The following is a 17,559-nucleotide window of genomic DNA, read 5'->3' on the forward strand; positions in this document are numbered from 1 at the left end:
GCTTGGTGATAAGTGAGGGCCCATCGAAACGGCGTGGCAGGAGGGTAGAAGGCTGAGCGGCAGCCCAGGGAGCAAGCTGAGTGTGGCCCGCGTGCCCCGAGCTTCTGTCTCCGCCCTCCCTGACAATCTGCAGTGGCTTCCTGATGGCTTGTACCGTGGGGCTGAACCTCAGCCTGCCACACCTTTCTTGATCATCACCTCCACACCCTTCCCCTGCTCACACCCGCCCCAGCTGTGGAATCCCAACCTCGCTCCAGCCCTCTGTTCCTCAGTCACATCTTCAGGGTCTTTTGTACATATTCCCTCTACCTTGGAATGCTCTCTGGGGACTTTCCGCCGCCGTCTATCTCTTCGGCATTCGGGTCTCTGTTCGGTCCCCGAGAGCCGTAGACTGACCCCTGCAGCCTGCAGCTAACGCACACCCCTCCCCTCCCCCCGCCCCTCTAGTGAGCTCACAGTTCTCGAATGCCCAGGTGGCTGGCCGCCGAGGCCTCTGCACATCAAACACTGATAGGACAGCAGAGCGGAAACCTGTACAAGCAGAAGACCTGACCCCGTCTAAAGCCATTTCTCGTGTCAGTTTGTGCAGCACAGGGGTGGAATCGATATTTGCAATGGTCATCGCATCTTCAAAAGAATTCCCAACGGGTTCAGTATATTCCTTCCGTGAAAGGTGGAAGGAATAAAGCTGCCTTTTAAGGTAGATTTATATCCAAGTTTATTTTAGTGTTTATTTACTTGGGGTGGAGGGGCAGAGAAAGGGGAGCAGAACGCAGAATCCGAAGCAGGCTCCAGGCTCTGAGCTGTCAGCACAAGAGCCCGACGCGGGGCTCGAACCCAGGAACCGCGAGATCCTGACCTGAGCTGAAGCCCGACGCTTAACTGACTGAGCTGCCCAGGTGCCCCTATATCCAGAATTTTAAAGTGTTTTTTTAAAAAAACTTAAAAAAAAACAACAACATTGTTTCTGAAAGTGTCAAATTTTATTATTTTTTAAAACGTCTATTTATTTTGAGAGAGAGAGAGTGAGTGAGCAGGGAAAGGGGGAGGGAGAAGATCCCAAGCAGGCTCCGTGCCACCAGCTCAGAGCCTGACATGTGGCTCCAACTCCCAAAACCATGAGATCACAACCTGAGCCAAAATCAAGAGTCAGACACTTAACCAACTGAGCCACCCAAGCATCCCTCAAATTTTACTCTTAAGAACAAAACAGTGCGGAAGCCTTGCCTTAAAAAAAAAAAAAAAAAAAAAAAGAGAAGAAAAACCACGTGTGGAGATGTTCCTTGGGCAGCTTGTGGCCTCTGACTCTGGATAGCGGTATTGCATCAGCGTCCTGTTCCCCAAGCACGACAGCTACTGGGTGTGTGATGTGGAGACGCCGTCCTTCTTGGAAAATGCAGTCTGAAGAAGTCGGGGCGGAACACGATGTCTCCAGCACTCGATCAGTTGATCGCTAGCTGATAGGTAGGTAGGTAAAGCAAGTATGCAAAGTCGGTGAATCTAGTTGAAGGCTATGTGGGTTATTCTGTAGGTGTGAAATTCTGCAAGATAAGTCGGGGGAATTAAAAATAAGTAAGCAATAGAGTTTCCGTTACCCTGAGTGGATTTTCCTAGGGCATAATCACCATGCCCTGTTGTCACTCCTCCCACCGTCCCCCCCCCCCCCACCCCTGCCCCGGGCTGATGGTCTCAGCCCAGACACTGGCTGCCTCCCACGTCGACTAACTAACATGGCTCATCAGCCCTGGTTTTTTGTTAGTTGACTCCCTTCATACTAGACTTCATAAAAATAAATATCCTAAGTCACTTCTCTACACTACCTCTAGCTTTTCAGTCCGGCTAAGTGTGGCTCTCCAGAGAAAGACAGCAATCTAATCAGCAAGTGACTTAATTCTCACTGTGTGCAAAGCATCGGATGTCACTTGATGGTTTTCTCGCCCATCGCAGGGAGCTGAAAGTTTAGAAAAAGCGACATCAGTCCTTGGTCTCTGCTTTTGACACAAGGTAGCAGGGACTCTCCAGCCAGACAGCCTGGGCTCACGTTCTGTTTTCTGCCACTTACCCACTGTGGAATCTTGGGCAAGTTACTTAACCTGTCTGTGCCTCGGTTTCCTAATCTGTAAAGCTGAGGTAGGTCATAACTCACGGGGTTGTCTCAAAGAGTGTTAAGAGTCACTAACCAGCTCTGGCACATAGTAAGTGCTCAGTCAATACACTTACCACCATTGTGATTCCGAGTCTCCGTCCCGCGTCCGCGTAACATACCACGCAGCCCAAGGCACCCCAGCATCCAACTTGATAAACGCTGATATCAGCGGTTGAATGCTTGGCACACGCGGGACACGACGGGACGGTTCGCAGCGTGGAGGGGTGGTGCGGAGCCGGGGTGGGCTGCGCTGCGCGCGTGGAAGTTGGTGCCTCTGGGGCGCCGTGGGAAGGGGTCCGGCCTGGCAGCGTTCCCTTCAGCGCGGGCACCGTGCGAGGCCATCCGTCCTGGTATCCAGGCCTCTGTGGTGAGCAGCTTGCCTTTTCTTGTTTTATGAACCATTTGCTGATGCGTATGTCGGGCACTCAGTACTCGTAGGCGACCAAGGTCACAACGGCATGGTTTTGTCATAGCCGTGCCCTCCTTGGCGGGCTCTGTCCCCTGACCCTGCGCCCGGATGAGGGGGGCAGGATGGGCGTAAGCAAACCTGCCAGATGTGCTTATGTGGGGCTGGCTGCTGACCCTGGTCCTTGCCCCCTAGGTGTGCTGTCCTGAGCCCTGGGGATACGCCCAGGAGCCAGCGTAGGAGGCCGTGATCCGGGGTCAAGTGACAGGCCCTTGGAAGAGGTGCCCCGTGCTCTGCGTCATCCTTGGTGGCGGAAGCTGCTTCGCGGAGCAGGTGGGGTTTGTGTTCGGTTAGGTCATTAGAGCAGGGAGGGGTGCGTGCTGGGGACGAGGGGTGCACATTCACAGCCTACAGGTGGTTGACGTGGATTAATGTGGGCAGTGTGGACGGGATTGGTAAGAATACAGCGTGTGCCTCAAGGTGACCTGGTAAATCAGGGCAAGGCTGGCCTTCCAGCAAGCGCATCTGGTCCAGCGTCAGCACAGAAAGGGCCGTGGTCTCAGACCCCCGGACGCCTCCATCCCCAACAAGACACGTGGCCACCACCTCGCCACGAGCAGAGCTGAGAATCCGAATCCGAGCCCCGGGACGGCTGGGGCTCTGCACAGGTAGACTGTCCCCCTCGACGGCAGAGGTATCAATCGTCTGGGCCCCCACTCCGTACCCAGGAGGGCCACCCTGAGAAAAGGTCGGGGTCTGTGCACCGGTTTCCCAAATGCCGCAGCACCCGGGCACAGTGGGGAAGCAGCCCAGATGCCTGCAGGGTTCGTGTGGGATCCGTCCATCTGTCTGTGCCCGGCTCCGGCCCCCGCCCCACCCGGTAACCACCACGGGCCCCAAGCCAGTGTGACGCCATCCGTACTCTGAGCCCCACGCAGGAGCCTGCCCCACACTCTCCCGGATGGGCCTCCGCTGGGGCAGCGAGGACCACAGGAGCCGAGGGATGTATGCGAGACTGCGCCCAGAAGGCTGCGGGGCGTCCTGCAGGGTCACCTCATGCCAGCTTCCGCCCCTGGAGGACCCAGGCCGAGCCGACCCTGACGGGTAGCACCCACAACTGGCCAAGAGCAAAGCAAGGGGCGGCAGCGACGAGCGAAGGGCCCACGTCTTCTTTCACGCGGCCGACCGCGACGGGCGTGCACACAGACGGCCGAGCACCCGACGGAACGTGACCCGGGGCGCAGCAAACACAACTCGGTGTTAGTGTTCCATGTGCACGTTTATTTCTCTCAAAGACCGTTCGTGTTCCAGCCACACCTTCCGCGGTTTGGTGCAGGACAGTGACGTGTTTTTATTTTTTTTTTTAATTTTTATTTTTTTAATGTTTATTTTTGAGACAGAGAGACAGAGCATGAACGGGGGAGGGTCAGAGAGAGGGAGACACAGAATCTGAAGCAGGTCCAGGCTCTGAGCTGTCAGCACAGAGCCTGACGCGGGGCTCAAACTTACGGACCGCGAGATCATGACCTGAGCCGAAGTCGGCCGCTTAACCGACTGAGCCACCCAGGTGCCCCAGTGACGTGTTTTTAAAGTGCTACTGCGGAATACGATCGCCGTCGGGCAGAACCATCACCACGCTCGATCATCAAGCCAGACCCGGCCACGTGCCTGGAAAACCATGCGTTTTCTTGTTTTAAAAGAAAAATCTAGCTTTGATGGGACACTGGGGTGAAACACCACAAGCCTAAATCACAAACGGTACGTTCCCGACCAGCTGGGAGCGGGGTGGACTGGGCAGGGGGGCGCGTTCCGGACGCCTCCTCACGCATCCAACGGGAGTGCTGAAGAAAGGGACCCGGAGGGAACCTGAGTGCTCTGCAGGAAGTGGCAGTGTGAGTGTGCCCGTGCCACATGCTTTGGTAATCAGGCCTGAGCAGGTTTGGGACAGTGGAGACGGGGGCCTGGCATCCGGGTCTACACCAGCGCGAGACCCGTTTCCCACCCGGCAGAAACGTTCTGACTTGCAGCGACTGCCGGCTTGTGCCGCGAGGCTTCGAGACTGTGACGTGCGAGACTATTATGCGGAAACCCTCCCCCCCGCCCCAGCTGGTGGCAGCGACAGAAGTTAATCTGTCCCTTTCTGCTCCAGAAGAGAATGTGCCAGGCCTCTCCGGCAAAACCCATCAGAAATCTAGACAGGCAGCGACTGGCCAGGTAGCCACCAGCAGGAATCAAGGGCTGGTCTCCAACTTAAACTGGAGGGTCGGTTTATGTAAAGTGCTCTGTCCAAACCTCCTTCTTCACAGCAGGTTTTCAGCCGGGACAGTGAGATCGCTGCTTCTGTTCTCGCTGCGCTAATCATACGCGCGCGAGGCTTCCCTGCGTGCCTCTGCAAAGGTCACGGGCACAGCCCCAAACCGGCAGTGCCAGAACCAACGTGAGCACCCCGTTCCTGACGTACAGGTGCCCCACTCAGACCTTAGCGTCCAGAAGAAACCGCTTTGGACACGCCAGTCTGCAAAACAGCCCGGAGGCCAACAAAAAAGTCCTCCAGCCGCTAACGCACAAGGGAAGGGAGGAAGGCCTTACAAACTCGTATGTGTAGTCCTCGGTGTGTGACCTTAATCGGTGTTTAAGTTCAGTGTTCGCGTTCGCATGAATCCCTACGCGGGAAAGCGCAGGCCTGGATAAGCAGCCACGGAAGAAGCGTCCACAGGACCCGTTTTCCCACCGCCCGACCCTCACGCACGCTCCCGCCCCCTATTTTCTCTTAAACTCCCTGCTAAGTCCCTGTCCTCTGTGACTTCAGGAAGGGCCCTCGTCTGGAGAAGACGTGAGTGCGTCTTGAGGAGGGGCTTCTGGGCCTTGATCAAGTATACGGGGCTCTTGTGTGCCGGACGGACACACGGACACACGGATCTCCTGGACGCCACGCTCCCCCTTTTGTGTGACGGTCCCGCTTCACACACGGGACAGAAGCAGCCCGCCTGTCACTTGCCCGCGACCCGGGAGGGGCTTCAAGTCACCAGGAAGTGGAAAACGCAGAGCCCTTAAAAGTTAAAACGGTGAACAAAATCCTCGTGGGGTCAGTCAGGAATGGGACATTTTCTTGTTTTGAGCGAGAAAGCTCCCGTGTAAAGCTCGGAGACCATCGCGTGGCATGGAGTTGATCTGAACTGCAAAATCAGACAGAAAACCGAGGACCGGAACATCGTCTTTAAAAACAGCATATGGTGAAGAAAGCCATTTTACAGTCACTTGATTAATTCCTGGGACACGGAAAAAAATGTTTAAATATGTATTTTTAAGTAAAATTCTTAACGTAGTCTTCTAATCTCTCTCCCTCGAGAAAAAGGGGGGGAAAGTTCTATAATTTTGGTTTTCGAAGAGGTTTCTGTGTGTCAGTAGCTCTCTTACGCCTGAAATACCAGCGTCAGGAGAAACAAAAATGTTTGTAGGAAGGAGTCCCCCCAATTTCCTATCTGTGACAGAAGTCAAGGCTCCATAAATGGCCTTTTAAATCTTATTGGAACAAAGTGAATCTTACTGAACCATCAAAGCCTTCCACACAGATGACCACGGCCCTAACAAGCTCGTCCCCGCGAAGCATGCATTCCGGAGGCACCAGCCAGCGTGCAGGCCCGTGGACAGACGCACGCGCGAGGAACGTGGTCTGAAGGGCACACGGGGATACGGACACCGCGGGCCACGCTGATCTTTTCTTCCCACTGGAAATCAAAGCAGGCGTGCGTCCCCTCCAACACGCGTCAAGCACTGTTCACAGAATTCTGGAGAGCTCCCGGAAGCATGCGAGGCAAGTTTGGCCCATTTGTTACTATTCAACTTAACTTCCATCCCTAAGCCTCGCACCTGAGACCTAGAATGATTTTTCTCTTTTGTCCCGGAAGTACTTTGTTTCAGCTATTGGCAACATTTGGCAAACTAACCTTGGACTAAAGAAAAAAAAAAACCCGGTGTGGGCGGTCACCGTGCTCCGTAAGCGGTCACTTACTGCCCCGACTTCATTCCAGAGGCCCCTCCCTGCACTCCCGTGTGGCAGGTACCCCAGCAGGGCAGTGGGAAAAAAAGCCAGGAGTTGACGGCCCCATGGGAATCCTGAGCGCTTCTGAAACCACAGAGGAGACTGGCAAGACCACGTGGGAACTCACAGGCCTCCCATTTGCGAAGGAAACACAAGAGTGCACAGGAGAGACCTAGTGTTTGCATACTTTTCAAGTTATATGGCCAATATCAAAGGCAACTATGCTCCTACCTTTGTCACAGTGTCTCCATCACCACCACGATGTCTCTACTGACCCCCAATCCCGCCTCCGTCCCACCTGTCCGCACTCGGGGCCAGCCGCACTGTGTCACTCTGAGCAGCCAGTCGGGACAGGTGACCCATCCGTCCCAGTCACAGTGACAGCACAGAGGGGCACCTCCTCTTTGCGACGCGGTCCGGGCACGGACCCAAGATAACACGCGTCGGAGCACAGAGTGGGTGAGGCGGAGTCCCCCTCACCGGCCCCGTCACCGTCCATTATGGGAGGTTCTCCAGTCCGTTACGCAAGTCTCCTAACGTTTGACTTCAGCCCTTTGACCCGAGCGCAGCCCTTTGGCATCTGACTTGGGGGGTTTTCTCTGGGGAAAGCCTCCTGGCTGGAGAGCGGATCTTCGTCCCCCTTTACAGGATGGCAGGACGACCCGGCCGGACGGGGCGGCCGGCTGACAGCTTGCAGCTCTCTCGCTGCGTCCCGGGGGTGCTTAGGGGGGCGCGCGTCTTCCCGCGTCCTGGTGGGGGAGGCCGCCGGCCGCGGGGTCCGCCGGGGCCCCGTTCATGGCGTTCTTGCTTCTGTGCCTGGAGAGGAGCTTCTTGTTGAGGATCCTGGTGAGCGTCGCCCCCTTCCTCCGGGCCCCCTCCGGCTGCTGCAGGAACACGAGGTCGTTGTGCGACTGGCTCATGCCAGGGTCCTTCTGTTGGTGTCGCCGGCGGAAGAACAGCTTGGCGCCCTTCCTTAAAATCCCTCCTGGAAGAGGAAAGCAGAGGGGGGCGGTCAGGTGGGCTGAGGAGGAAACGCCGGGGCCACTAATCCGAGTGGAAAAGACAAGCAAGGAGGTTCGAACGGCTCTAATGAGCAGTTTCTTCCGTGTGCTGTCACTATCCACACGGGAGGGAAACGGCCGGAATCTGGCCCGGACCACACGTCAGAGTTTTCAGGATGAAAAGACTTGGAGGGGCGCCCGGGCGGCTCAGTCGGTAAAGCGTCTGACTCTGGATTCCGGCTCAGGTCATGATCTCACAGATTGTGAGTTCGAGCCCTGCGCTGGGCTCTGTGCCGACAGCACGGAGCCGGCTTGGGATCCTCTCTCCCTCTCCCTCTCCCTCTCTCTCTCTCTGTCTGCCCCTCCCCTGCAGCTCTGAGCTGTCCCTACCTCGGGTCCCCTGGCCACTCACTCTCCTGCATCAGGAAGGGTGTAAATGGTGAAGAAGTGCTATGTGCCCCCGAAAAGAGGGTCCCGCTATTAAAACACAAAAACGGTCTCTGAGAACAAGGGTATCCGCTGTCTTAGGAGAGTTAAGATCTCTTCTTTCAGGGAGTAAGATGTTGTTTCACTGCAGACCCCACCGTGCGTGCCTCGGGCTGTCGTGAAATGTCTGTTTCGGGCTTGTTTCTGACTCCCAAGACCTCAACTTTGTGCGGCTCGACCTGCCTGCGGGATGTCAGCTAGCGGAACACGGAATACAAAAACGGCAACGGCAAGGACTCTTCAAAGACCCAGGGCGAGCTCGCGTAGCAACGGGGCCCGGAACCCACTACACGAACTCCCTCCAGCATGCTGCTGCCCGGGGCCCCCCCAGCAGGGTCCGGGAGCCTTTCGGGCCAGCCTGTGGCGCTCCTCGCGTGTGTGTGTGTAGGCGTGGAGGGCTTCTGGAGGAGGAGCCTCGTGGCTCTTTGGCAGTCGACTATTTTCCTGACAGAGCCCGTGGATGCTTCGGTAGCCGTGACATAGACCAAAGCCACCGGTGTCTGTCCAGAGGGGACGAAGGGCGCCTGCTGGCTCTCCCACGTGAAATGCGTGTGGACGGCGGTGGAGTCTGGCCCCGCCCTGTCTGTGGACACAGCAGCACGCCCGTGACTTTAAGGGATCTTAATTGGATCTGGGGCCAAGGGAGAACTTGCCCTTGGCTCTGTCCAGGCTCAGCCGCAGAACAAGGCTCGAGAGCCCCAAGGTATAGGCTGAATGTCATCTGATCGGAGCTGCCGGAAAGATCTTTTGGTTTTTTTCCATTTTCTCTTTGGATATAGTCAAATGGCCTATTGGGAAGAATCATGGGGACGTTTCTACAACTGTCTAACGCAGAGAGGCTGCGTGGGGGGGGGTTTCCCGGACCGCGGGAAGGGGAGTACAGACGCGTGAACGGCTTCACTCCTGCCGCGAGCCTGAGGTCCCGCATCTGGGGACCACAAAGGTCCGTTCCCATAGCTGTTCAAGTCCTCCTAAGAATGCAGCGTATCGCGAGAAGTCACCAGTTAGGGCGCGTTATTGCACCAACCGCGGCCACCAACCGGACTGGACTTTGGCCAGCGGGGGGCATTACACTGGTACCTGCTGATTAATTACCCCGGCATGGTGACAGGCTCCAGCCGGAGGGTCGCAGGGGCCGAGGAAGTGTTTCTGACACGGGGACCTGCTTTAGGTTAAGCGTGGGGCCCCTGAAGGGCATATTCATGTGGGCTCTCACCTGGAACGGAGGAGGGGAAGGCGGGATCCGTTCTGTTAACTTAGAGTGCTCTGACCCCACAGCCCCCGGTCTCCCCAGGGGAATGGAAGCCCGAGGGGGGCAGGCTGGCCCCATCCCCGGGTCAGCTGGAGGCCAGCAGTAACAGGTGCTGTCCTGGAGGGCCCCGTCTCCTAAGCCCGTCCTAGGTGTCCCCGCACTGGAATTTGGTCTGGGGTCTGGAGCCAGGGTCTGAGGTGTGAGCAGGGGTGCCGTTATGGGTGGGGTCGCGTCCCTCCAAAATTCCCGCGTTGGGGTCCTAATCCCCAGCACCTCAGAATGTGGCCTTATCTTACAGACGGGGTCCTTACAGAGGTGATTAATCCACAGGGCGTCAGGGCAGGTACTACACCAGCGTGGCCGTGCCCCTACAGAAAGAAGAGATGCGGACAGGCACGCCCACGGGGAGCGTGCCAGGTGGAGAGAGGGATGGGGTGACGCTTCGATAAGCCAAGGAAGGCCAGAGACACTGCCAAACCCCAGAGGCCTGGCGAGAGCATCCTGGCCCACAGGAGCCACCAGCCCTGCCCACGCCTCGACCTGGGGCTTCTGGCCTCCAGAGCTGGGGGGACTGTCCACTGCTGAGCGCAAGGCTGTGTGGATCACAAGAGGCCAGCCCGCCCTGCGGGGCACAGCGTCTGGTTCTCGAGAAGCGTGGGTTTGCACCAGATTCCGAGGGAAACCTGAGCGCGGGGAGAGGCAAGAGGTAGGTGTTCAGATTCCCTCAAAAGGGAATCGGCACGTCGTCAAGCAACCCCTTTAAGTCGTTTCAATGAAATCGCACTTGAAATAACTGAAATTCGAATTCTTGCCATATCACGATGGCATATCAAGGACCCCCAACCTGTGAATAAAACTGGAAAAGCAAAAAGATCTGTGTGCCGTAGTCACTTTGAACGGTCCTGCCGGCCGTGGTCTGTCCCACAAGCGAAGCTCTGCTCCCGTGCGTCCCACAGATGGGGCCCGTCGCGGGGTGTTTTCTGTCCTTCCGGGCCCCAGGCAAGCTCTCAGAACAGGGCTGCTGTTTTGTTAAATAGGACTGTTCCAAATCAATACCAGAACCGATGATGTCCTGGGTCCCCTGGTAAAGTCGCTTGGGGCACTCACCAAACCTGTGTCTTCTCTAACTTGATAGGACTTGTCACGGCTTTATGGGGACAATACCTCCTGCTTGGATGGAAGGGTCATGTGAAAGGAGGGACTGAGGTTTGCAGATCTATAGGCTGGAGCCCCGCTTCTGTCTCCCAGAGACCTCTGAGAGAGATCTCCTCCCCAGCGGTGACGTACTCTGCCCCACTAAGTGGGCCCCAGTGCAGAAAGCCTGTGTTCTCACACCCGGCTCCTCTGTGCTCCTAAGGACGGTGTCTGAGCTGGCCGGGGGGGGGGGGGGGGGGGAGGGTCACACCGCCCAGCAGTGGCCAGCAGGTGTTTGGTAGAGGGCGCATCCGTGGCGGTCACCAGGGGGGCCTCCAGAGACTGAGATAAGTCTCAGCTCCCAGAGGCGTCACAGAGCACAGCCCTGCGCTCCAACGCGGGCGTGGACAGGCTTTCCGGAACCACATAGATCCCGAGAGGCGTGCTGGTAGCGTGTGTCGGGCAGGACGTTTTACGGACACACGGCCGTCTCCAGATCCACGGTTTAACTCCTCAAACGTGCGGAGTAGCCAGAGTCAGCGGAGATCATCTCCTCTGCATTTCCAAATAAAAATGCCAAAGTCTGTTGAGCCTTGAGCACACATCACAGTTACCCTCGGGGTAAATAATGACGGAGGAACAAGGCCACACGTGTGGCACTGACTCCCGCACTCCGCGGTGGCGCGAGGGGCACCGGACTCTCCCGTCAGCTGAGAAGTCACGCCGTCTGGAGCTCCCTCACCTCACCATGGCCGTGCGGCTGTGTCTTCTGTGTCAAGGTGGCCAGCGTGCCCAGGGATTCAGTCAGACCCTCATCTGTTAGGTGAATGCACTCGGCAGATGTGGGGGTAACACCTGCATTCAGCTATCCCGGACTAAAGCACATTACCCCGGATGATGTGGACGGGCCTCCTCCAATCAACTGAATGCCTTAGGAGCCAACCCCGAAGGGCTCTGGGAGAAGAAGGGATGGTCCCCTGCCCGCCGGCCCCGCCCACAGATTTCAGACTGTCAGAGCCCATAATCGCGTGAGCCAGTTCCTTGAAATGTAGAACTGATTGGTGCCGTTCCTCTAGAGAACTCTGGCTAAGACAGTAACTAAAAGTTTGGTATGTGACGCTTGCCTCTGGGCCCCCAGAACCCGTCCCCTTTGCTGATGGGGAAGCTCACAGTGCCCAGGCCAGAGGAACTGGAGAAGTCTGGATTTCATAAGCCCCTTTTTTCCAGATTAGCTCAGCCACACCAGCAGTCAGGAGGCAAAACTCAGACCTCACCCACACCTTAAAAGATCCCTTAAGGACAAAATCTGGAGAGAAGATGTGCAATGTGAAACGAATAGCCAAACGCTTAAAGGGGGGCAGAGAGGAGAAAAATCTTTCCCTGGTTCTAACAAGGTTAAAAAAAAAAAAATCACAAAAACACTGAAAAGTACATAGGAAGAAATTTGAAAATGATTATTCTAAATTATAGCTTTCCTAGAGCAAATGTTTGCAAATCTATGCTTGTCTGTCTGCACAGACCCTAACAGACACAAATAGCTCCGTGAAGAATCCATCTCAAAATCTCATACGTAGGAAAGCAATGACCAAAAGCCACCTTACACATTGTAGTTTGCTGCCCCAAGAACAGCTTCTGAGTTCGAGCTAAACCCCACATAGTCTGTTTATAAGCGACTGCTTGTTAGAACCAGAGCTCCGCTAAGGGAAGGGGCGTATGCAAATCACAGCGAGCGAGGCTGCGTGCCCCCCATCTAGGGGCACAGCGCCCGCGCCCCACCCGCGTAAAGTGCTGTACCAACCCAACCAGGCCACTTCTACGGAGGCAACTGCGAACACACACTGGAGAGGGACAGGAAAATAAAAAGGAAGGGAAGGGAAGGGGGAGGGGGTCAGCCTCCTGCTGTTACAAAATATGCTACTCTCGTGGCGAAACCGCACCTAATTTAAAAATACGTATATAAGACAAAAGTCACTTACTGTGTAGGCAATCAATTCTGGTTGGCATAGCGATCCTCTTAAGTTAGAGGGAATGAGCGCGAGGTGACGAGAAGGAAGAGGTCAGAGGTCAAAAGAAAAGTGCGCGGGAGCAAAACAAGAATGACAGACAGTGAGTTCCAAAGCGCCGTGCCCCACGTGCGGGTGAAGTGACTGGGAAGGACGTCTGGCAAGAGTCTGGGGGCTTGGATTGCTTTTTTTTTCTTTTTTTACTTTTTAATACTTATTTGTCAAAGTCTCCATCGATACTTTGGTTCTTACTCATGGGGGAATACACACGGCGTAACCTTTGCCATCTTGACCGTCTCTAAACACGCGGCCACGTTAAGTAAATTCACATCGTGCAGCACGGCCACATCGACACCGTTAAGCTAGAAACAAGCCCACGCGTGGGGATAAACTGGCTCACAAGATGGACATTTCCAACCCGCGGGGTTCCGGAACTCTAAATATGCTGGCAGGTCTTGGAAATCTGTGCAAACCCACACAGGTGGTTCTTGGGCCAGAAACTAACCTTCAGTTATTTGATGTAGAAACGAGAGGAAACCCCACAGAGCCACTCCCTGGATCCCCAGTGTTGAAAACCGGTGCAACACAAAAGCTATTTGGCATCCGTTAACACATAACTGTCCAACGTCTCACGGAGGTGCTGTGTCCAAGTCGCTGGCACTTAGGTCCCCAAGAGTGCCCTTCTTGAGGGGTGCCATCAACCTGGCCAGCGGCGGGCAAGGAGAAGGGCGGCCATGGAAGGGATCCCATGGGAAAGAACCTTCTGGAGGGAAAAGCAGAGGAAGGAGGAAGCGACGGGTGAGGGTAGGGTGGTCTCTGAATGGACTCGGGGTCGGCGAGGCGCGGCTGCCGGGGTTGACGCGGGAGGGCAGGAGGGCAGGCTGGGAGGTTGGGGCTCCGTGAGAACAGGCAGCAGACTGCTGGCCACCGGGAGAAGGAAGGGAGAGGAAGGGGCGCCCCACCCTGCACCCCCTTTGCTACCCCACCCAGCGCTCGCGGCCTTCCTCCGGTCCAGGGGGGCTCCCTCGGGCCGTGCTGGCCCCAAGGGCAGGCCAGAGGGGTGTGTATGCGCCTGGCAGACCGACAGCCCGGAACCTGGGCTGCGCCTTCTGAACAGGAGCGAGGGAGCCGCCAGAGGGCAACGCACAGGTCACCCAGGCTCAGCGCAGGGGGCACTTAGCGGCCCGGGGTCCGATCTTCATCCCGTGGCTTAGAAATCCTGTCCTCCTTCCCTCTTTCCTTCTCCTGGCTTCCAGCCGCTCCCCACGTGTGCCCACCCTGCTTCGGCAAGCAGGGGCCTCATGGGGACGCACGAGAAGCAGACGGGAGGGAGTGGGTGGGGATGAACGCAGAGGCCTCCAGCCGGGTTCTCAGCCCCGACAGCACGGACACAGGGCCACGCACCGCCACGAGGCGGCCCATCCTGCACCCCACGGGGCTCCGAGCTGCACCCCGCCCGCTGCCTGCAGCACCCCACTCCCAGCTGTCTCGGGACGCTTGCCGGTGTCCCCTGAGTGGGGGGCACAACCGCCGGGTCTGAGAACCACCGGTCCCGGCAGCAAGAACGGGGTGGGGGGGCGGGGGCAGTGGGAGACAGCCACGGAGCAGCTCACCGGGGTCCCCGACCTCAGGAGTGACTGGGACGTCTGCGTTCTCAGCGGGGCAGGACTTGGCGCTGAGGTGCACCCACGACTCCCAGCTCGGATCGGGCACCTGCTCCCATCCTGTCTCTGCACCGGGGGCCCCTTACCACTGCCTGGGGGGTGGGCCACCCTCGTGCGCCGAGGAGAAGCTGAGTGCAGGAGGCGTGACGCCTCCCGTGGAGAACGGACCTCAAGCCCCCAGACTGCGTTCGCTCAGAAGGAACCTTTACGTCACCATCGTGCCGAAGCGCTAAGTACAACTGAGCACACTGAAGACATGTACAAGTTAAAGCCCCGATTTAGGGCTAATGGAAAACAACGGATTATTCTAATGATGTGATTCCTCGGCCCTACACACACGTTAAGTTGATGGTCGTCAACTTAAAACTGACCCCAGTTTCTGGGGTATTCCTCTCGCCCTGGGCCCTAGCAGGTCCGAGTGCTGGGGTCTGCCCTGGTTTTAGCGAAGGGAAGAGATTGAGACACAATGAACAGGTGCGCATCTGCACAGCCGAGGGAAGCCGGGTCTCTGGAAGCTACGTGTGGCGTCTCTCTGGCCCCACTGTGGGATATGACCCCCTCTAAATGCTCTAGATAGTTCTACTGGGCGGGGGTGGGGGGCAGAGAGAGAGGAAGGGGGCCTCTAGGCATGACCACCAGCTGTTCCCCCCAACCCCCCCATGCGGAGAGATGGAAGGATTCTCAATGTGGCCCCTGCCCAGAGGCTTAATCGGGCCCCAACCTCCTGCACGGGGGTGCTCGCTGGGGTGGGGTGCTGAGGAGGGGGTGGGTTTGCGGGTGATGGGAACCGAAAGTCAGCTCAGAAACCGGCAGGAGAGATCGGCCGTCGGGTGGGGCGGGCGGCGGGGGGGCGGGGAGGGGTGGGCGCAGGTACCTTTATGCTTCTTGGCAGCATCCGGCTCTGAGACGCTCAGGGAGCTCTCCGACAGCTCGTCCCCATCGGGGTCCAGCGGGGCCTGGCTGTCCCACGCCGGGGCCTGTGACTCCTGGTCCAAGTCCCAGGAGCCTAGCTCGCGCTCCTGGGGCTCCGGGGCCAGCGGGGCCGGGGCCGGGGCCTCTTCCTCCTGCGGGGCAGAGACGGCGGCCGCCCCCGGAAGGGACGGGGGGTCCTCCTGGGGGGTGCCGTCCACGGAGGCCGCGTAGTCCGGCATGAGGGCGGCGGCATTGTCCTGAGATAGCGAGGTCTGTCCCGGGACAAGAGAGAAAAGCCAGCATGAGGGACGACGGCAAGGACACACGGAAGGAGGGCCGGCACGGAAAAGCCCGGAAACCTCTGTCCAAACATGCTGGGGGTGATCCCAAAGAGTCAGAAGTCGCCCGCGGCTTGTCTTCCAAGGGGGCGGCAACTGGGTTTCCAAGGGACTGGAGTGCGGTGACTATGGGTCTCCGCTCACAGCAGAGGGTCGGGGCCCCTGGTGCCAGGGGCCCTTCACACGTGGAGGGGCATCGAGGAAGCAGACACCCTTCTCCAGCCTGCGGGAGGGAGAGCACCTCCTTCTAGGGGGCGGACAGCACGCTGGAGGGGGGGGGGTCACGGGACGTGGGCCACAGATTCTGTCTTTTCACACTTATCCTACAGGATTTTGTTTTCTGCCGGCAGAAGTTGCTCAGCATACATGTCGTAGCCTGAGAATCCGGGGTGCTCCTCTCAGCCGCGGGGCTGGGTGGCTGCAGGGCGGGAAGGTGGTTGCGAGGGGCCTGGGGCGGGCCGCCGTCGGATGCCCACACCCCGCCGGCTTGCGGCGTGCCCACTGGCTCAAGATGGGACAACCTGAGCGTCCGTAAAAAATCGTAACTGCAGGGGGTTGGATATGTTAAACGTGCAGACCCTTGGGCTCCTAAAGAGCCACCGAAAGCATAGAAGACATGGTCAGGAGACCCCGTGGGTCCCTCACATCCGGCCCGGACTCAGGAGAACGCAGCCTTTGGGCCTTGGCCCTTCTGGGGACGCCGTCGCCCCCTGCTGGCTGAGGCCGGAAGTGCACTCAGGAAGCCCAGAGAGGCCCCCACCTGGGGCCTGGGGCCTCGGGGGCCGCGTCAAGGCTGCCCGGCAGGCGTGGCAGCTGGTACGTGAGCACCAGCCACCGAGGCCCCGAGTACAATGGCAACACTGGTGACGCACCTCTGGCACCTGCCACGACCCACTGCAGCACGACTTCTAGACCCGCCACACTCATGGCCTCCAAGCTCCCCCCTCCGTGTTCAGAATGTCGTCCTCCTCGTCCCCCATGACTTCCTGGTCTCCCAAACGCCCCTCCGTGGCACACGTTTTCCTGGCCCATCTGAGATGTCAAACACGAGTACGGGGCTGTAGCGTGGCTCCCTGTCCCGAGGGGCTGGCCCCTCTGTCACCCAGCAGGGCAGGAGAAGGGAGGGAGTGGAGACCGGGGTATGTTTTAGACAATCTGCGCGTCTCTCTGGCTGCAAAAGGCACAAACGCTCGCTGCGAAAAAACTTCAATGGTTTGGAGGCGTGCGACGTGGGAAGTGGACGCTCCCCGTCATCGACCAGCGACAGGGCGGAGGCTCGGTCCCAAAGGGGCCCCCCGGCCAGAGACCTTCGAGCTGCCTCATCAACGGGACAAGCTGCATCCACACGATGCCGTGAACGACGCACTCGCCGGGTCAGAAAGAGAACCTGCCATTTGCAGGCCCGGAACTTTCCGGACGTCGTCAAGAGCTCAGGCTACCTTCCCCAAGGAGGAAGCCAGCCCGCCGACAGACGCCATCTGCCCCCCCCGCCCCCCGCCAGCGCATGGCCGCACCTTGGAGATCCCTGATATGATGATGGTGCTTTTCTTCCGCGGAGACTTGACCCTCAGCTTCGAAGACTCGCTGAGCTGGCGGATGGCGACTTCTGCCACGGGGTCCGAGCCATTCAGAACCAGGAGCTCTGCGGGAGGGAAGGCAGCACTGAGCATGTGCACACACGCCCCCTGGAGACTGCCAGGCCTGACGGAAATGGTCCCCAGGCAGAGGTCGGCAGATACCTTCAGGAAGGGGCCGGAGCCTAAATGGTTTCAGGTTTGTGGGCCGGCGGGTCACCGGGTCCCGGCCACTCACCGCTGCCTCTGTAGGGTGAGAGCATCCAGAGCCCTGCCAGGCTGGGCTCTGAGGCATTTATGAGCAGAACCAGGGCCAGATTTGGCTCACAGACCACCCTCGGTCCACGGCTGCTTCTGGAAGGTTCCACGTACTCACTGACGCACGCTTACTCAGATCCCTGCGTTTTCTTACACGCCAGTCATACCTCCGCAGGGTTGACGAGAAACAAGCAGGTAGACTGACAAACAAAAACACCTCTAACCCTGTGGAAGATTTGAACTCCGGAAGGCAATGAGGCTGCCCCTTTTCCCTCCCGAGGGACTCGGCACCTAGCATTCGCGTGAGCCAGTTGGCCAAGGCAGCTCCGTCCCGTGGTTCCCA

The 17,559-nt window shown here is 58.0% G+C and overlaps 1 protein-coding gene across 1 annotated transcript in view; it reads right to left on the reverse strand.

Annotated features, from left to right (window-relative positions):
- Positions 1-6,766: 6,766 nt before the first annotated feature.
- C2CD2 (C2 calcium dependent domain containing 2) overlaps positions 6,767-17,559 on the reverse strand; it is a 48,575-nt gene continuing 37,782 nt past the window's right edge. Inside the window, exons 12-14 of the mRNA XM_047099780.1 lie at positions 16,899-17,026; positions 15,009-15,318; positions 6,767-7,579 (exon numbers count right to left, since the gene is read on the reverse strand). Coding sequence (XP_046955736.1) covers positions 7,317-7,579; positions 15,009-15,318; positions 16,899-17,026 — 701 coding nt within the window. The 3' untranslated portion in view covers positions 6,767-7,316. The remainder of the gene's footprint in view (positions 7,580-15,008; positions 15,319-16,898; positions 17,027-17,559) is intronic.

Source organism: Lynx rufus, unplaced genomic scaffold (genome assembly GCF_022079265.1).
Source record: "Lynx rufus isolate CCGP_SWC_20201006 ecotype Redwood Valley unplaced genomic scaffold, mLynRuf1.p SCAF_5, whole genome shotgun sequence".
NCBI classification, from domain to species: Eukaryota; Metazoa; Chordata; class Mammalia; order Carnivora; family Felidae; genus Lynx; species Lynx rufus.